The following is a 20,326-nucleotide window of genomic DNA, read 5'->3' on the forward strand; positions in this document are numbered from 1 at the left end:
ATTGCTTAACCATGTCATTGCCAACTAGGAGTACTGAACACCCTTTTGTTCTTGTTTTATCTTTTCTCTAGCAGTTCTTCTGGGTTTTTGTTTTATTCATCCTGTTAGTTTAAACTAAAGAATTCCGAGTCAAAATAGCCTGTAATGTGGAAATGTAGGATTCCAGGAGCTCTGCGGGCTAGGAATAAACTTTTGACTTTGTCTGGAGGCAGGATGCTAAGACGACTCAGCTGGCAGGTTAATGAAGATTGTCATGAATATTAAATGACAGAACCAAAACAAAACTCCCAGAGAGGCACTTATGCACAAATCTGACATGAAAACACAGCCAGCTCAGACAGCTGGCTTTCTGTAGACTTTCTTGAAAGAAAACAGTGCTAAGGCGCATTAGGATGATTTTTATAAACCGGAAAGCCAATTTGCGATGCAGTGTTTGAAAGTTAGAGGTCTTAATGATTTATAGCTTGAAACAGAAATCTGTTTTCTGAAGTAGATAAATAACAGGTAAATTATATCTGTGCCGTACTTCCTTGTACTAAGTGTTTCAGAATATTTTTGAGCTTTTTGATCTCTAAAATGTGTACAAGCTTTACTGTTGAAGTTCATACCAGCTCTCTGGTATGCACTATAGTCCCATTTCTTCCTCTGAAGTTCCTCTACTCCTTTCTTTGGGTTTTTTTTTTTCCCCCCCCCCCTCTCTGAAAAGACCACATTTCAGGGCATAGAATAATAAACTAATGTGGGGGTTGTTTCTTTCTTGTGGTTTGTCCTAGACAGGATAAGAGCTTGAATTCACAGAGTTCCTCCTTCAGCTCCAGTGGTGAAAAGCCAGCTCCTGCTGCATAGAAAAATTGTTCCAGCACATGCCAAAAATCAGAATTCAAGCATCTTGGATTTATTTGAAGCAACACCAACATAGATCTGGGATGAGTCCATTAACAGCACTGCAGTGATCCTCTGTTTCTAACAGGATATCTAAAAGTGAGATGTTCTCTATGGCCTAGAGAGTAATCTTTGCAAGCTGGCGGCAGGTTCTTGCACATAACTTCTTTGACTTTTATGGTTTTGTAAATTTATACCAACTTAATGTGTGGTTCAGTGATTTTTCAGACACCAAAAGGAATGAGCTGAAATAACAGAGTAGGTTTTCTCAGATAACTGCATCGAGGCATAATCCATTTTGTGGTGTTATTCTGAGTATAAAAAGATAAAATAAACCTATTTTTAGGTGTGATGAGTCAGTCTAAATGAGTTGATGGAAAAAGACATAAACGAAAGGACAGTCCAGTTAGAGGAAATTATGGAGAGTACTGCTTTCATATAAACATTCCGCAGAATTCATTTGGCTTTCCAAACCCTGTCCGTAAATCAAGAAGTGCATTCCAGTGGCTCACGGAGACCCCTCTAGTCACATGGTGCTAGCTGCCTTTGTTTTTGGTTCAATTGCATTAAAAACAGAATGCATTTTTTTTAAAGTAGAATTTTAAAAGTATTTAGGTAAATAACTGATGTGGTTATTCCAGTGAGATTAGGTGACTATGAACAGTGTGTGCAATCAGAACCAGAATTCCCAGTCCATAAGGTCCCTTCCAACAAAAAACATTCTGCAATTCTAAGTGGCCAGCAGGTTCCCACCTGTGATGAGAACACATACGGTGAGATAATTTTTCAGCTAGTATCAGGGCAACCCCTGATTTATTTCTGTTGTTGTTAAATCAAACAGCCTAGTGGAATGGGAGTGATTTTTTTTTAAAAGGTAACAGAAGCCAGATATATTTAAAAGACCGACTTAGACTAGCTTACTTCTGTGTTTTCACAGTACCATGAGGAATCCATATGCATACCCTCTGACAGGGCTTGCAATAAGGGGAGCTACAGTATCGTGGAATAATAGTTTGTAACTATTTCCCTATATATTAAAGTTTCCCATAAATATATATTACTCTGTGAAGCTGATGCAGCTACCATCATTATTCAGATAAAATCTTGCTTAAGATTTTACTTTTTTTTTTCAGGCTGGAAAGCTCATTTAGGCACTTGGGGCAGTTCAGGTTAATGTATCTCATTCTGCAAAGGTTAAGAACAGTCGTTTGGGGATTAGCAGCTATTTTCTTACTTATTTGAAATAGCTAGCCTATTTACCATAAATTAACTAAGCCTAGTGGATGAAAAGTTTACCTCTAGCTTCCAGCTGCACCTTCACTTTGGACATTTTGAATGCATCATTAACACATTTTATACAATGTTCTTAAGGCGAGAGCCAGAAATACTCTTGGGATCATCATGGTTTCTATCAGTATTTCAACAAACAAATGACCAATGGACATTTCGACAAATTCCAAGTGATGACAGACACAGACGAACATGGGTGAAGTATACTCACTCCAGCTGAAAGATGAAGCACCACAAAGCAATACCTCTTTGGAGTGAGGAAGTTAAAGCCAGAGCTTCAGAAAGTAGCATTCTTGATATTACTGCTATCTTAAGGTCCCACCAGCCCAAATGGCCAACCAACACTATAATCTTCAAATGGATGGAAGTCCCAGCAGGGATGGTTGAAAGACGATTGAAGGGAACCATCAGCTCACTTAACAGACAGGAAACCTAGCATTAAGGATTGAAAGTTGTAGTGAAGCTGAGGTTTGTATCTTTGACTCTTGTCCCTAGTCACCTCTTCAGCTGCAACATTCCAGCCTTCTTTCTTAAACTAGAATGAGCATTTAGACACAAAATGAGAAAAAAATGATAAGTTGTGGACTGAATAGCAGCAGCATGATTTTCTATGAATCCAGGCACCTGCAAGCTGTCAAAGCCAAAGGCATCAGTATTTTTGGAAAATGAGACAGAGGATGTCAAGCAAGGAGCCAGCAGTCATGAACTGTTTAATTCATGCTGATTTTCCCAGAACTGTATCCAAGGAGGATGTCACACTTTTTCCGTTCTCAAGTTCAACCTTTTCTCTTAGTGCATCAGCAAGTTTCACCTCTTCTGAAACTGTCCTCTCCTGTGTGTTATTTATAATCTCCTGCTGCTTTTTAAGCAGAAATTCACTCACCTACCTTCCTTCTGCCTCAGACTGTTATATTCCGCTGATAGGCTGCTGCTTTGCACATAAACTTTTCAGCAGACAATCTTCTTCCAGCTCCAAGATATGCTAAACCCAGTGGAGACCATTCAGAGAAATGGGAAGGAAGTATTTACCCTTGGCAGCAGCAATTTAGGAAAATAACATAATGTGTAGAATCATAGAGAGGCTCAGCATGCACTCAAACATCCCTACTAGGCACATATTCTTAAAATCATTTCAGGTTCACTAAAATTTACAGGTTGATCTTTAGCATGCTAATACCGAGCGCTTTTCAGATATGCCTACAGGCCACCATCATAATTTCATATCTGTCTACAATTTTGTTGTATCAGAGATCAAAACCACAGGGTGTTATTCCTCGCCAGTTCAGTTTAAGAAATATATGGAATAGAGCATGTTTTAGAAAGACTGTAAGACTGTTGCCTTTGTCTAAAACACTCTGTCTGGTTTGTATCTCGGACATACATATATGTTTGTCTTTCTGTAACATGAAAATACATCACAAACACCTTGAAAGTCCTACTGTCCTATTCTTAAAAGCACTGCATAAATACTTTAAAGTTCAGAGCATGGTTAAACAATAAATAAGGAAAAATCAGTGATCTTCTTGAGATGCTTCCAAGCATAATGTAGGACACAGACATGTAACCTAAGAATATAATCACATTTTGCATGTGTAATACCTTCAATTAATATGTTTGCTGTAAGTATACTTAGGTCTGAAGCAAAGCTGCACAGTTCTGCAGTTAAGAATTAACACTTCGCTTGCTGTGGATCAATATTTATTCTTTTTAGTGAGAGTATGTTTTTAAGAGCCTTGTGCAGGCTTAAAAATTAATAAAGGGTTAAGTGCAATGAATAAGTTTGAGTTACCTGGCCTTTATAAATGACCATTACCAAAGAGCACTGCGATGTAAAATAAAGAGTATGTAGGCACAGCCTCCAACGAGAACAGTAACCTCCCAGGATACTTTTGATCTGCACAGCTATTTTGAACCAGTTATCACTTTAATCTATAAAGGTATCCTCCAGGCTCTGCATATCCAACACAAGTGATTTTACTGTCTCTGCAAAGGAGCGTAGAATTAGGCACAGGAAAGTTTTCACTCCAGTCATCGTCTAATTCTGTATGTCTAAGTGCCAGAAAAGAAACTTCCTTTTCCTCTACTGGCTGAACAAATGCTACTTGTAAGGGTTTTTTTTCATTCAAAGACTTTGTTGCCTACAAAAGTAGGGTGCAAGGCTTTCCGTTCAGCTCTGCATTCGAACATTCCTACATGTTTAGACCTGTTTGCACTCAGTTCATGTGTTTGGATCTTTGTCATCAGTCTGTTACCTGTGAGGTCATAAACATTAAAGCCCAAGTAGAAATGCCAAGAAGTGGACTCAAATTTTATCTGCTGCCTTTACGTAGTATGAAAAAACTTCCAGCAAAATCTAGACACTGAGGCATTGATTTTTTTTCCTTTTTCAGAGAGATTTCTTTAAGTTGAGGAAAAATTGTCATATATTGATTTTTCTTGGATGGTTTATCCCCAAGATGGCTTGCATTCAGATTCTTCTGAACTTTTCACTTCTCAAGAAGATGATGTCTCATGTCAGAAGTATAAAGGCTTATGTCAAAAAGTACTGCAGAATGCAGTAATCTGAACATTCATTAACAATGCAGAATTTTGATTGCAGCTGCTACAAATAAGCTATGGGAAACCTAATATGAATTGTTTATTCAAGAATAGTTCCTGTGTCTCTGCAGTTCTTCAACCAGGCACACAAGCTCTAGTTTTCATCAAATGTTAATATCAGTTTCTACGTTATTTTGGATTTCTTGCAACAGATAACGTAACCAAGAAGATCTAAGCGTAAGTTTTGTAAACGAATAAATTAGGACTCACACCTTCTACTGAACAGAAAGAAAAAAGCCAAAATAGAAGCATCATGTAAAGACAAGCAGATGGCTAAGGGTACAAGTTTATATTGTTACCATTGACCATATTTGACAGAAGTAATAATAGGAAGCACTGTCTGCTAACACACCTGCATGTACTGCTCTGCCACATCTACCTTACCAGTATAAATTGTCCCATCAGCACACTGAGATATACTCTTGTTTGCCACCTATACTGTTTTCTGGGTTGGGGTTTTATAGGTCATGCCAAGATCAAAATCATGCTTATGTTATTACAGTACTTCTAGCAGTGGTATACACCTCTCATATACTTAGTTCTTTGAGACTCTGGTTGAGTAGAGTGAAAAAAAAAGATCACCTTTTGATACTTTTGATATAGCACTATTTTTTCTGTCAAAGCAGTCAGATACATTCTATATTATGTCTGTAACTATTTAAATCAGCATTCTCTGACAGGCCTCCAAGTGAAGTAATTATTACAAATCTAAAAGGTTTTTTTTTTTTTTTGCCGTAATCAAAGTATTCACAGACAGGACTGATTTTCTTTGAAAACAGCCACATGTATATCATGCGAACAGCCTTCAGGTTATAGGTTCATGTGTGTTTTACTTTACCTGACTAATACTCATGGTGTATGGAATTGTCATAGAAGTTGCATGGCTTGTGTATTGTTTCCTGCATGGATGGAAAAACATTAAGTGAAAGCATAAATGGATGAATACATACATAAATACATACAAAATGTATTATTGTTATCGCTTATGTCAGTTCTGGGGATTTCAAGATATCCCTGAGTATATCCAGTGTTCATCTGAAACCAAATATTAATCAGAGCTGCTCAGCACATCTTACTGATGTGCAGCTGAATCCTACTGAACGGCAGCTTTTTAACTCACAAAAGTAGTCAGAAGGTTTTTCTGAATGTTTCTCCTCTCAGTTTAACCAGATCAGCTGAAAAATTAGCATTGCACTTCCTTAATGAAACTTTTCACATCTCTTCCGTTTTCTCTTGAGCAGATGCAAATTACATTGAACACATTTCAGATAAGTGTGTTTATCTATAAAAGAGACAGAATACATTTGTAAAAGTCAGCTAAACCATTTTTTTTCTTGTTTTCTCTCCTGCACCATCAAGCGAGTTCTACATGTTCTTGGGAGTCTTGCAAGGGAAAAAACTACAGCAACTAACCCCCTTTCCAGACTTCCACTTGTTGAATAGGTAGTCTAATGGTGGTTTTGAAACAGAAGTTCAAGGAGGTGATTTAAAAACTGTTGAGGCTTCTACCACTCCAAATCACTCTACTTAAACAGATAAACATTCTCTTAATTTTTACTGAAATTTGAAAGTCTAGCAAGTCTGACAAGTGCAGTCTGAAACATGCTCCTACACTGATTGCCATGATGTTATGAATTCACAGCTGCTATCATCAGACCAGAAAGAACATTAGCCTAGGCTGCAGTTTTCAAAGTAACGCTAACACAGAAACTGATTCACTTCAATCAATGGAATGCTCATATTTTGTCAAAGGGCCACAAAAAGAACGGTGTCCATATACACATTAGAGTTAGGAAAGAAATAGCTCTGTTTTATCATGGAATCATAGAGCGGTCTGGGTGTCCTGTGGGCAGGGACACCTTCTGCTAGATCAGGTTGCTCAAAGCCTCATCTAACCTGGTCCTGAAGAGGTCCAATGATGGGACATCCACTAATTTGGAATTATGTCTAATCTCAAATTCCTGGAAAAATCTCAGCCACTTAATCTGCTGGATTCAGAGTCTCTGCATTCTGGCAGGTGGTCTTGTTTAGACTAGGATGCAATAATTAATAATCATGACTAACAGCTGATAGCACGCCTTACTCACTTTTACTAGGATTTCAACTAACTGCAGTCTCTACAACTGCAAAAGTAAAGATCTGCATTTCACAAGCCTTTTACTGAATTTTGTTTGCTTATATTATTAGTACTCTTGCTCCAGTTGTTAATGAGAGAAGTCCTTTTTAAAGTACAGATGACAGAATCTATCCTGCCACAAAAGTGAGTCCAATGCATTAGGATCGAACTGAGGGACTACTGAAAAAAAAGGGTCAGGTGGGAAATAGCAGTTCATATTATGCATCCTCTAAGCAGTGAGCCTATTTAATAATTAACATTCTGAAGAGTGAACTTTTATTAAATACTAAGGTAAGGTAATTCTTGGTGCAGCATTCATTAAAGCCCTGTTAAATTAGCAAGATCCAGATTAGAAGTGGCACATCAAAAAATAATGACATTTGTAATGTTATCTGGAAACAGCAAGTAAACTGAAAAGAAATTCTTCGTTCTCCAAAGGAGGCGTGGAGTAGTAGGAGGGCTACCATAGAGCTTTACACAGCTTGCTTGTTTTGAGTGCAATTTATAGCTAGTGAAGGCACTTGTCTTACTGGAATAACACAGAAGTCAGGGAGAGGTGACGTACCGAACTGAACCACCATGGCAGACAGTCTGCTTTTAAGCAAAATAAATTTCAGGCTATTGGCAAGTAACAAGCTTAGACATGAATAGTGTCATTGAATTAACACTACAAGAAATTAAATTAACACTTAAAGAAATACTGTGGTACTCCAAGTAAATTTTTAATAAGTAATCAGTGAAAACATGTTAAGGAGATGTGCCCACTTAAAGCTTATTATCATAACAAAGTTTTGTTGAGTGGGAACCTCAAGTTCAAGCGTAGAAGGAGTTAAATGTGAGTCCTTCAGTTCCTCAACTGAAATAAAACAAAAAAGGAACCATTTTGCATTCTAAAATGCACTCAGTTGTGATAATCCTGTCTTTAATAACAGATAGGAAGGACTAGAGCATCTCCCTCCATTCACAGACATGGATAAGGACAGGTTGGATTTGCAAGGATCTCGCGCTACGAGACTGGGGTTTATATCACCATTTCCTGTTGCAGCAGGACGGTTTCTTCACTGAAAAGTAGTACAAATAGAAGCCGAGTCACCCACTTCGAGGTCAGCAAAGGTGAATAGCATGAATAGGAAACACAGGGAGAGAAGAGTAACACTAAGCCACGCGGTAGTGATCAGCAACATTTCTGTATAACACTTTTGAAATGCAGCTGGATACACTGATTCCAGATGAAGCCACGACTATTACAGCAACCACAGCAGCACAGCTACGCAAGCTGTCCCGTAAGGAAACATGCAAGGAAGCGAAGGGGGAAAATCATTAGGCATTAGAAAATGAATCATGAAATGCTGGCAACAGAACAACCACCATTACCACCAACCCACACCCGTTCCCATAAAGGTGGCAGGTATGATCAGGGGGACAACTCCCAGCTGCTGTTGGTCTAATCTAATCAATGGTCAGCAGTTATAATAAAAATAATTCTCTGAAGCAACAGTATTTTCTTTGATGCTAAATTATTTATTCCACCCCAGAGTACGATCCAAGAGCAGGGGCCTTACGGAGTCCCTCCTCCAAATCAAGTGGTCTAATAGTAAGATACAAAACAATAGTAAGATAGTAACAGTGAAAGAAAGGCTTTTCTAGATATTTAACTGACAGGCAGCTGTCCCCTGCACACCATAAAATGGAGAATCATCTAATAAAATACTTCCTTCAATGTAAATAAAATGCTACAAAGAGAAAAAATATAGAACTGTATTATTATTATATCTATGTTATTAATATAGAATTGGGAGTAGCTGCTCCGTTTTTCCATGTCAACTCAACCTGCCACAGTGGCGGATAAACCCACATACATGAGAATTTACGTTCTACTTAAGTTAGTGGAAGCCAGCAGTTACCAGCAATTCACATAGCATGTGCTTTTACAGTCTGCTCACTGCTAAAGAAACCCGACCGAGGGGGTCTGCTTTCACCCTTCCTTTGCAACAGCAATGATGGAGTAAAAGCAAAGAAAAACAGAAATTAAAAAGGAGAGCTTAAATTGTCAATATAAAGATGCTAACAATAACTACAGAGTACTAACCTACTATATAAACCTGTGCTGTAAGAGCGTGGGGTAAATAGTGGGCTACCGGTTCCTTTTTTATTTGTCAGAGAAGAAGTGGAAGAAGCCAGAAGGAAATCATCATCATAATATAGATGACATCTTTGATAATTATTTTTAAAAAATAAAGTATCATTTATTCAAAACTAATATAATAATAGTGTTACTTAAAATGTCACAGTAGTTCTCATAGAGTAAAAAAAAAAGATTTATTTTTCCTGGTTTACACCTGTAGGCTTTGCAGAAATACTCTACAGTAACTGCATTTTAAGTGATTGTGTGTTTTTACATCTAGTATTCTCAAACTTATCGAATCTTAAATCCCTCTCTGCTTTTTAAAACGTAAGCATCTATTGCATCTGCTTGTACATGTGATACCTACACTCACCTGAAGCAGACAGAATTGATATTAGCTTGTTCAGATAATGCATACACAGTTTTCCAAGGAGTGGGAAACAAAATGGGATTTACAAAAAGACCAGTCATGTTTCAACTATTAAAAACTACCTTATCTCTTCTAAGGAACGTAACTTTACATTCCAAATTTGTAAACAGAGAGATCCAGGCAGAAAGAACTTCTGTATGAAAAAATTCCCATAATTCAGAGCAAACACTCAGAGTGTAAGACACTAATACAGATCTGTGTGTTTTCTTGAAGCGAGAATGCTATGAAAAATATGTGTGTACACACATAAGATATTCTCTAAACATAAAACTGACTCAAGATAGCTAATTGTTGTAATGAACTCCGGAAAACAGGGAATCCATCTAATATTCTATCATGTCTCTCCCCAGGCATTCTCTGGGTACAGAAGTGTTCCTCAAAACTCATCTTTAACGTTGAAATGTGGCTGATCTTCAGGTTTAAAGTCTAGATTGGGGCTGCCATCCTCATTCAGAATCCTTCGAGAAGTATAGCCAACAATTGGGTATTTGGCCTTATAAACGTTATTGAAGATATCATCCAGAGACTTCAGTTCCTCTTCTGTGAGCCCTGTCTAAGTGAAATACGGAAATGAAAGTCAGATATTTCTGTGTATTCTTCTTTTTCATTGATTACTGTAAACCTTAGGGTCAGCTTTTGAGTTAGCTTTGCACAACATGATTAACAAAATTGATAGTATAACCTGCAATTTTATTCTTTTCGTTCAAATTCAGCCTTGAATAAACTTTAATATATTTAAGTCAAACAAACAATTACTCTCCCTTCGTTTCCCCTGCATAAATACATCACACCTCATACAAGCAACAAGCCACTGCCAGAGGTAGCATCCACTGCTATGTCAGTGACAGAGGCTAAACTAAATCAATTAACAAGGTGATTTACTCTCTTTGGAAGCATCTTTTTAAACAGCAGGTAATTTTCCCTTCACGTGCTTACGTAAATTGTATGGATTTGGCAGATTAAAAACTTTCCTCTTCGAGGCTGTTAGCACTGAACCTTTCCTGAGCAGTAAGCACATATCCATTCTATGTATTTAAAGAATATTAATGCATTTTGCGTTTAAATTAAAAGATGTGAATCAACAAATATATTAATACAAGTTCATGTTATCATTCTTCATCTTTCTGAGCTTTCCATGTGCACTGACTAGCAGAACACAAAGCAAAAGAAGAAAACTTTGCAAAATGGAATAAAACTAATAGTCCGGTTTCTTACTATGTCATGAGTAAGATCTGCTGGATCCAGAGACATCTTGGCAACTCCTCTTGTTGAGTCTTTTCCAACCAAAGCATTGTATGGGGCCCCTTTTCCATAAAATTCTGTCAGATTGAAAAATAACCCCAAATAATCCAGTCATGATCTGACAATGTACATGGTATGTTCAGCCTCTACTTTTCCCCAGCCTGTTAGCCTCATCAGCAAACTGAAAGAAATAACTCTCTCTTCTTTCCAAAACTGACTTTTGATTTGCTACTTTTTGCTAATATTTCCCAGTCCTTAAAAAAAACCCAGAGGGTAGAGTTGTACAATACAACTGGTGAACTCCTATAGTGCAGTCTTAAATATAACTTAATTTTTAAGGAGCTGTGCTTCATGTTCTCATGAGAGGTTTGTAGACTCCAGAATTTGCACTGGCCAGCCTGGTTTGAAGATCAGCCATCAAGTATGTCCAGACAAGCTGCATTAACAAGCTTAGTACAAACAAAGCAGCAAGTCATTAGTTTACCTATTACGACACTTAGGTGAGTGACCAGAACCCCTTGGTCCCTTCAAACATTTTATAGCACGCATGCTACCTTTCCTGCTTTCCACTAAAAAAATCTGTAAAATCCCAAGATACATTTCATAAAGACAATTTCAGCTAGCTCACAGTTAAAATTGCATTGTTGTCTTTTCATCATCAGAACTGTAAAATTGGATGAAGTAACCCAGGTTCAAATGAAAACATCTGTATTTCTTAGGGAAGGCATAAACAGCAAATTCAGCAATAAACAGTTTAGATACAAGAAAATCTTAAAGGAGAAAAAATATTTATCCTTCCTCTCCCCTTCAAAATCACAGTCAGCTATTCCAAGAGTTTTGACCAGGCACAGAACAGCGTGGGTAGGCCAACACCAGTACAAAAGGATATTGTGTAGTGCAGTACGAGTACATCCAGGTTAGCTTTGATCTGGTCAGTTCATGTACCCACTACAATAAAACACTGTAGGACTGTGTGGGCTGACCCCACATCCGGGGAGGATTTGGGAGCCTGGGCAGGTGTCTTCAGCGCTTCTGTCATCAGCGCTCCAGCTAACTGGACTGCACTGGTTTGTCTGTCTATGCGTAACATAATCTTAAACCAGTATAAGGTCCAGACAAAACATTAGTGTGAAAGAGGAGGAAAACGGAGTTTTTTAAAAAAGAAAAAGGTATGTTGTTTTTGTTGCAATCGAACTGAACGTTTCTGACTGGCGATATTTAAAAACAAATGACTGAACAATAGCATGAAAACAAAGCAGGTAACAGAGGAGACAAACTCACCTTTTCCAGAAGTGACATCAAATACTACTCCTTTCACTGCCAGGTAAATGGGCTGTCCTTCCTGGAAAGCAAGTTTTTTCAACACTTGAGTGTGGGCAAAAGACAATTAGTTTTAGCTATGAAATTCATAAGCGCTCAAGACACAAAGAAGAGAATGACATTCTCTGTAGTGTGTTTTCTCTTCTTTGTTTGTGTATACAAACACACACATTATCTCTCTTTAAATTCCTTGCTTGTGATTTAAACTGTCTCTGAGAATTTTTTTTTTGAGGATTTAAGCATATGGAAGGAATCTTTTTTTCACCTAAATGTCACAATCATAGAAGATGTGGCTCTCTTGCAAGTAACCTCGTGACACATCTGCTTGAAGGTGATCAACTGCATCTTTCTATTGCTACTGCAGATGGATATTGCCCAAGATAAAAGGTCTATGGCAAACAGCATTCTTTATTCAGTTACAAGGACAACAGATAAATACATAAGCACACGTGTGTGTGCAGCTCTGCCTGCTGATATCTGTTTTACTTAATAAGCCAGTGTTTCTTTTGTCTTTCATGCACAAGACATTTTTAGTCAGATGCTGGTTAGTTTCTTCTAAGAGAAGATTCTGAGAAGGTCAGCCAGCAAGTTTTTCTAAAGAGAAGATGGGTGTGTATCAATATAGAATCACAGAATCACTAGGTTGGCAAAGACCTGCTGGATCATCGAGTCCAACCATTCCTATCAACCACTAAACCATGTTCCTGAGCACCTCATCTACCCATCTTTTAAATACCTCCAGGGATGGTGACTCAACCACCTCCCTGGGCAGCCTGCTCCAGTGCCAGATGAACCTTTCTGTGAAAAGTTTTTTTCTGATGTCCAGCCTGAACCTCCCCTGACGCAGCCTGAGGCCATTCCCCTTTGTCCTGTCACCTGTCACTTGGGAGGCCAGCTCCTCCTCTTTTCAGGTTGTTGTAGAGAGCAATAAGGTCTCCCCTCAGCCTCCTCTTCTCCAGGCTAAACAACCCCAGCTCTCTAAGACGCTCCTCATAAAACCTGTTCTCCAGCCCCTTCACCAGCTTCGTTGCTCTTCTCTGGACACACTCCAGAGCCTCAACATCCTTCTTGTAGTGAGGGGCCCAAATATAGGACTTCATCATGTTGAATGTCAAGTTCTGCTGAGATTTCTGTGTCACAGAAAGCTAAAAACTATTAAGTTGAAATTGCTTTTGACTTCTGTAATATTGTAGGCAGAAAAAAAATGGGTCTAAAAGCATGGTTTAATGAATTATGGAGAGAGGATTAGTTAGGCTTCAACTCATAGTAATCTGAAATTCCTTGGCACGAGTTTCCTGTCAAGCAGGTGTAGGATAAAATAGGAACATGCCATCTAAGTGTCAGAGTATGACTTCAATGGGCCAAAACCCCCAGCTGCCGGCCAGGACAGACAAAGAGCAGGCCAGCAACACCTGAATCATAGAATGGTTTGAGTTAAAGATCATGTAATTCTACCCACCCCTGACACAGGCAGGGACACCTCCCACTAGATCAGGTTGACCAAGGCCCCATCCAGCCTGGCCTTGAATACCTCCAGGGATGGGGCATCCACAACTTCCCTGGGCAACATGTGCCAGTGCCTCACCACCCTCATTGTGAAAAAAATCCTCCTTATGTCTAGTCTAGATCTGCCCCTCTCCAATTTATAGTCATTGACCCTATCACTACAAGCCTTTGCAAAAAGTCCCTCCCTAACTTTCTTGGAGGTCTCCTCTGAGGCTGCTCTTCTCCAGGCTGAACAACCCCAAATCTCTCAGCCTGTCCTCATATGGGAGGTGCTCCTGCGCTCTGATCATACTTGTAACCCTGCTCTGGACCCGTTCCAACATTCCATCTCCTTACATTGAGGATTCCAGAACTGGACACAATAGCCCAGGTGGGGTCTCACAAGAGAGGAATAGAGGGGCAGAATCCCTTCCCTCACCCTGCTGGCTGCGCTTCTTTTGATGCAGCCCAGGACATGGTTGGCCTTCTGGGCTGTGAGCGCACACTGATGGCTCACGTCGAGCTTCTCACCCACCAGCACCCCCAAGTCCTTCTCTGCAGGGCTGCTCTCCATCACATCATCCCCCATCCTGTATTGAAACCGCGGGTGCAGGACCCTGCACTTGGCCTTGTTGAACCTCATGAGGTTCTCACAGCCCCACTTCTCCAGCTTGTCCAGGTCCCTCTGGATGACATCCTGTCCCTCTGGTGTGATCCGCACAGCTCAGCTCGCTGTCATCTGCCAACTTGCTAAGGGTGCACTCGATCTCGCTGTCTATACCACTGAGTAAGATAAATGTCAACAAACTTGAGACAAACTTCTCACCAATGCCTAAAAAAGTAAGTTATTCCACAATTCCTGTGAGGGAGGGCATATCGCAGCAGGTAAAAAAAAACAAGCGAAGAGGTGGTTCGAGACAGCGCTGCAGGGCGAGGCCGGGAGGTCCCGCCCGCCCCGGTTCACCGCCGGGCGGCCCCGAGCGGCCCTGCCGCCCGCCCCTACCTGCCGCCCGTCGTATCTGGCCAGCTCGGGCTCGGTGAAGAGCCGTACGGGGGTCGGGGGCGGCGGCTTGAGGCGCGGCTCCCGCCGGGCCTCGGGCAGCACCAGCACCGGGCCCAGCAAAGCGCCGAACAGGGCGGACACGAGCAGCGCCCCCGCCGCCAGCCCCGCCATGGCACCCCGGCGGGACACGCCCCGATGGGACACGCCTCTTCGGGCACCGCCCCCTCCGGCTCTAGCGCGCGCCTCCGGGCCCCGCCCCTTCTTTCATACCACGCATGCGGCCCCTCGGCCGCGCCGTAGGCTCCGCCCCCGTAATTGAGATCACGCCTCCTTCTCAGACCACGCCCCTCTCGTCTTCGGACCACCCCCTCGCCCAGTCACGCCTATTACTTCAGGCCACGCCCACTCCTTCGGGCCAAGACCCCCCCCCCCTTCCCCGCCAACGGGCTACGCCTGTACCTTCAGATCACGCCTATGCCTTTAGGCCACGCCCCCGCTTTCAGGTCACGTCCCTGTCTTCACGCCCTGCCGCTGCCTCCAGGCCACGTGCCCGCCCTGCAAGTCGTGCCCCAATTTCTGGCCCCGCCCCCTCCTTCAGGCCATGCATTCGCCCCCTTGCCCGTGCTGTAGGTTCTGCCTCCTTCGTTCAGGCCACGCCTCCGTATTCAGGCCACGCCCCCGTCTTCGGGCTCCTCATCTGTCCTTAGGCCACGCTTCTTCCTTCAGGCCAGGCCCATTACGTCTTTAGGCCACGCCCCCTGACTCAGGCCACGCCTCTGCGTTCAGATCATGCCTGTCTTCAGGCCACGCCCGCTCCTTCAGACCGCGCCCCCACCTTCAGGCTGCGCCCGTGCCCGCACGTCACGCCCACGCCCCCGGGCCTTGCCCCGGTCTTCTCACCCGCCCCTGCCTGCAGGCCAGCAGGCCTCACTATAGAGCTGGCAAGTGAGGACTTCAAGGATTTGAAACCTGGATGTTTGGTGCTGCAGCACTCCAGGGTATAATGGAAGACTGGTGAGGAGGACTTTAAACACGCTCAAGGGACTTGCAGCTGGGGAGTAAAAAGCCGTGTATGTCATCCTCATCGTGGCTCAGCCTCGTGTGCCTGACAAGTAGAACCTTTGTGTTCAGATAACACAGGCCTGTAATAAACTCAGAGGCACTCTAGCAAACAGAGAGAATCCTTGAGATTCCTGCCCTGCACAGTGAAAAATTACACCTGTGTGAATCCTTGATATGCAGGTGAAAACAGCACATTCAAAAGCAGACTCTGAAGCTCCACGGTGCCTGCGTTCCCGCTTATGTGCTTCTGCCTGAGTGTTGTTTTGGAGGTCCTCCAGTTCGCAAGGTAACAAAAGTAAATTCACTCTTCACATTTCATCCGTGGTTTGTGTTTGTTCCTGGAGCCTGCCTGTGGCAGCTCAGACAAGCATCCAGTCTTTCCAGCTACCATGCTGTAATTCAAATCTCTATTTAGTATCCCTGTTCCTTGCACAATGCATTGTGAAAGCTGGACAGTTCAGAGAAGGATCCGGGCGGTAAATAATAGATAGAAATGTGTTTGATCTTTGCTTTAAGGATTGTTTGTAAACTCTTCTTGCATAAAATCCGTACATCTACGTCAGAGGGCACCTGTTCCATGTTGCCTGAAGTAACACTCTTTACCACAGGCTGTCCAAAGGCACTTCTGTACATTGGTGTAAGCAGAGCTGAAGTAGCTAATCCAAAGCAACCTCTCCATTGATCTCTTCTAGATGACAAAAGCAGCACAAGATGAGAAGCACAGGGGAGTGAGGGCACATCACCAGACAATGGAGGTGACGACCAATGGGCCACATCGCTGTGTGAGGAGCTGTATTGAGCCTGCAGAGCCAGGGCATGGAGAAGGTCAGTGGCTGTGGCTATATGACTGCCACAGGCTGCTATCCGGTGTGGCAAGCTGAGTATGGGTCCTGTTGGGGTGAAAGTTTACAAGGTTGTTGCTGTGATTCTTCTCAGGCAGTGAAGTTTGCCTATGCTGCTGGAACAATAGCTGGGCTTCAGAATGGGGTTCCCAACCTGGCTGTCCATCACATTCATTTGCTGACTCCACACACCATAAGACAGGTAGGAAATGTCAAGCAGAAAAGTGACCTTTAGTAAGGCTAAGGACAGAACAGCTCCTGAACACTCCATGCAAGAACAAGCTTTGGCATTTGCCTGGCTGCTCTGCCTGCAAATACCCAGCATGGCTTGTTGCCACAGAGCCCCATGCTGCTAGGAAATAAGCGAAAGTCTAATTTGTCAGTTTGGTTCAAGTCACACTATAGATTTACCTTTTATTCTGAAATAATTAATTATTAGTGTCTCCCCAGGGGAAAGCTGCCAGTGCTGAATGCTAGCCAACATCTGTCTGAAGTATTATTGATTTGGGGGTGAGTGAGAGCCAGGCTTTGAACCACAGACATCTGAAAAATGAAAAAGAACTGAAATACTTCCTTTATGAAAGGACAAGCTATGTATAAGATTGTTGTCAAAGGACTTCAAACCTTGATTATTAGCTTACTAGATGTGGATCTTAGGCACAGGGAAATGATCTACTGAGGAGGGATTCCACTACAGTGTTGCATCTCAGTGGAAGAAATATTATGCATACTTTTTCTCAATGATGAAATGTTTTCTTCTGTTCTGTGGAAGAAAAATAGCTGTGTCAGTGTTTGTGGATGGATGGCTCGTGAGTCACCTTTTACGTAGCTTTGACTTTTATCTTTCTAGAGCGCCCCATTGCTGCCGTTTCTCTGCCAGCGCAGTGTGGGTGGGTCTTCCTTCTTGCAGAAGTTCTGTGTGATTGCCAAGAAAGTCTGTTGGTGTTTTGCTAACAGCCTTGAGCAGCAAAAATTAAAAACCATTAAAAATACCAAAGCAACATTGTGTGTATTTTAGGGAGAGCTGGCAAACTTGTTTTGAATTGCTTTTCCAGTCTAGTTCAGTCTTGAATAGAAGAGTTTGTGCTGTGAAGTGTTCTCTTCTCCCAAGTAGTAAGTGATAGGACAAGAGAAAATGGCCTCAAGTTGCACAAGGGTGTGTTTAGACTGGATATTCATAAAAAAATTTTACTAAAGAGCGGTGAAGCATTGGCTTCCCAATGCACAGGCAGCACAGGCTGCCCAGGGAAGTGGTAGAGTCACCATCCCTGGAGGAGTTCAAAAAGCTTGTAGACGTGGCGCTTCAGGACATGGTTTAGTAGGTGTGGTGGCGTGGGGCTGACGGTTGGACTCAATGATCTTAGAGGTATTTTCCAGCCTCAACGATTCTATAATTCTAAGTATGTGGTGTAGAAAAGGCTCCCACTACAAAGCATGCCTCAGCACCTTCCATAGAGTCAACATCCCTATAAGCCTTACAAAAAAATCCACTTATGGGTGCTATGAGCAACCACACTGGGTGGCTTCGCACAGCCCACAACTAGAGTGGTTGTAGGCAAGACCTGGAAGCTGAAACAAGACCCTTGATGGTGTTGTGAACCTTGTGGCACCTTCTGACTTTTACAGCTCTGTGCCCTGCAGCCTGGACATGGAAAATGGGGGCGGTTATAGAATCAGAGAATCATCGAATGGTTTGGGTTGGAAGGGAACTTAAAGATCATCCACTTCCAACACCCCTGCCATGGGCAGGGACACCTCCCACTGTATCAAGTTGCTCAAAGACTCACCCAACCTGGCCTTGAACACCTCCAGGGATGGGGCATCTATAGTTTCACCATGTGGCAGTGCCTCACCACTCTCATAGTGAAGAAATTCCTCCTTATGGCTAGTCTAAATCTGCCCCTCTCCAGTTTATACCCATTCCCCCTAGTGCTATGACTACAAGCCTTTGTGAACAGTCCCTCCCCAGCTTTCCTGTAGCCCTTTTCAGGTACTGGAAGGTCACTATAAGGTCTCCTCGGAGCCTTCTCTTCTCCAAGCTGAACAAGCCCAACTCTCTCAGCCTGTCCTCATAGCGGAGGTACCCCAGCTCTCTGACCATCCTTGCAGCCCTGCTCTGGACCCTTTCCAACAGCTCCATATCCTTCTTATGTTGAGGATTCCAGAACTGGACACAGTATTGCAGATGAGGTCTCACAAGAGAGGAATAGAGGGGCAGAATCCCCTCCCTCGCCCTGCTGGCCATGCTTCTTTTGATGCAGCCCAGGATGCTGTTGGCCTTTGGGCTGTGAGCGCACGTTGCTGGCTCACATTTAGCTTCTCATCCACCAGCACCCCCAAGCCCTTCTCCGCAGGGCTCTCAGCCACATCATCCCCCATCCTGTATTAAAACCGCGGATTGCCCTGACCCAGCCGCAGGTCCTTGCACTTGGCTTTGTTGAACCTCATGAGGTTCTCACAGCCCCACTTCTCCAGCTTGTCCAGGTCCCTCTGGATGACATCCCGTCCCTCTGGTGTGATCTGCACCGCTCAGCTCGCTGTCACCTGCCTAAATCACTCTAAATCCTCCCATTCAAAGCATTATGCCCGGTGCCCCCGGGCAGCGTTCCTCTCATCCCGCATCCTGCACCGCCCGGTCCCGGACTACGTCTCCCAGCATCTCCCGCTCCGTGGGCGGGGGGTCCCGGCGCCTGCGTGTCCCTGCCCGGGCAGGGCTGCGCTTCGGCTGCGCGCCGATGCCATGCTCAGACCGGAGGGGTCCGCATCCTACCAGGAGGTACGGGGGGCGGTGGGGGTGGCTTGCTCGCACTCGGCGCCGGTGCCTCGAGCTCAGGCCGAGTTTGAGCACTCTTGTATCGACGTTTTTACCCTTTACCAGGAGTTAAAATCGTGGGCAGAGGCGCTTTTGGCTTGCCGGCGCTCCCTTTCCCTGCAGGGAGAGGGGCTGCGGGGCGTGGGAAGCGGCGTTTGGTGCCAGAGCTCCCGCATGTGCGACCGAGGGCCCCGTTAGCCTGGAACCCCTGGTTTGCATATCAATGTATACGGGCTCCAGCACAGAATTCCACCCTCCTTCCTACCTTTCCCGATGGAGAGACGAGGGGTTTGTGCCAAGTTGCGGCAGGGCGCTGTTTGCAGCCTGCAGGTGAACGGGATGCAGGTGTTAGCCTTCCTCTGTGTGTAATGGGTAGTATAGGGCTCTGTTTTAATCCATTCTGATTTAATTGAGTACTGTCAGCTTAGTTACAGCTTCTGGTTTTCATGCCAGGCTAGAAGGCATTGGAAAGTGATGAATCAGTGGGCCAGCAAAAGGCCTGGATGGACAAGTTCTCATTTTATTTAAGAGGGTTTTATCTGGTAGGAAGGATTTGTTCCCATGGTAGGAGATATACTATGGTGTGAGGACAGGCTGAGAGAGTTGGGCTTGTTCAGCCTGGAGAAGAGAAGGCTCCAAGGAGTCATTACAACGACCTTCCAGTAACTGAAGGGGCTACAAGAAAGCCGGGGAGGGACTGTTCACAAAGGCTTATAGTGATAAGACGAGGGGCTATGGGTATAAACTGGAGAGGGGCAGATTTAGGCTAGGCATAAGGAGGAATTTCTTCACCATGAGAGTGGTGAGGCACTGCCACAGGTTGCCCAGGGAAGTTGTGGATGTCCCATCCCTGGAGGTGTTCAAGGCCAAATTGAATGGTGTCCTGGGCAGCCTGATCTAGTGGGAGGTGTCTCTGCCCATGGCAGGGGTGTTGGAACTGGATGATGTTTAAGTTCCCTTCCAACCCAAACTATTCTATGATTCTGTGATTATCAGGATGAAATTAACTGTGTAAGAGCTTGTATTTAGAGGAGGTACTTGAGGGTCTTAAGGAAGTCTTATTGATGCTTGTACTATGGACTGCACTATGCACATTACGTTTCCACTTTGTGTGTCAGC

General features: G+C 43.2%; 2 protein-coding genes across 8 annotated transcripts in view; one reads left to right on the forward strand and one right to left on the reverse strand.

Annotated features, from left to right (window-relative positions):
* Positions 1–724: 724 nt before the first annotated feature.
* NENF (neudesin neurotrophic factor) lies at positions 725–14,702 on the reverse strand. Its single transcript, XM_009559506.2, has 4 exons — positions 14,492–14,702; positions 11,965–12,025; positions 10,657–10,760; positions 725–9,994 (listed from the first exon to the last, which is right to left on the reverse strand). Exons 1-4 carry the CDS (start codon positions 14,660–14,662, stop codon positions 9,818–9,820), a joined length of 513 nt encoding a protein of 170 aa, XP_009557801.2. The 5' UTR covers positions 14,663–14,702; the 3' UTR covers positions 725–9,817.
* A 672-nt stretch (positions 14,703–15,374) lies between these two features.
* The window catches only part of PACC1 (proton activated chloride channel 1), a 28,774-nt gene continuing 23,822 nt past the window's right edge, over positions 15,375–20,326 (forward strand). The window contains exons 1-4 of one of the 7 annotated variants that reach the window (XM_054063862.1): positions 15,488–15,505; positions 15,734–15,839; positions 16,246–16,378; positions 16,490–16,597. In XM_054063862.1, the coding sequence (XP_053919837.1) occupies positions 16,370–16,378; positions 16,490–16,597 (117 nt within the window). In that variant the 5' untranslated portion in view covers positions 15,488–15,505; positions 15,734–15,839; positions 16,246–16,369. Of the gene's footprint in view, positions 15,840–16,245; positions 16,379–16,489; positions 16,598–19,055; positions 19,172–20,326 lie in introns of those variants that run through there. The other 6 variants (XM_054063863.1, XM_054063861.1, XM_054063859.1 and 3 more) reach the window with 6 other exon arrangements.

This window comes from Cuculus canorus, chromosome 3 (genome assembly GCF_017976375.1).
Source record: "Cuculus canorus isolate bCucCan1 chromosome 3, bCucCan1.pri, whole genome shotgun sequence".
Taxonomy (NCBI): domain Eukaryota; kingdom Metazoa; phylum Chordata; class Aves; order Cuculiformes; family Cuculidae; genus Cuculus; species Cuculus canorus.

What these genes read in the sequence shown, in the direction of transcription:
- NENF (XM_009559506.2), bottom strand. Translation starts at nt 14,662, where the DNA reads ATGGCGGGGCTGGCGGCGGGGGCGCTGCTCGTGTCCGCCCTGTTCGGC. An exon ending in CCAGATACGACGGGCGGCAG is followed by an intron (nt 12,026 to 14,491) that starts GTAGGGGCGGGC and finishes CTTGCTTTCCAG; the next exon opens with GAAGGACAGCCCATTTACCT. An exon ending in TGATGTCACTTCTGGAAAAG is followed by an intron (nt 10,761 to 11,964) that starts GTGAGTTTGTCT and finishes TCAATCTGACAG; the next exon opens with AATTTTATGGAAAAGGGGCC.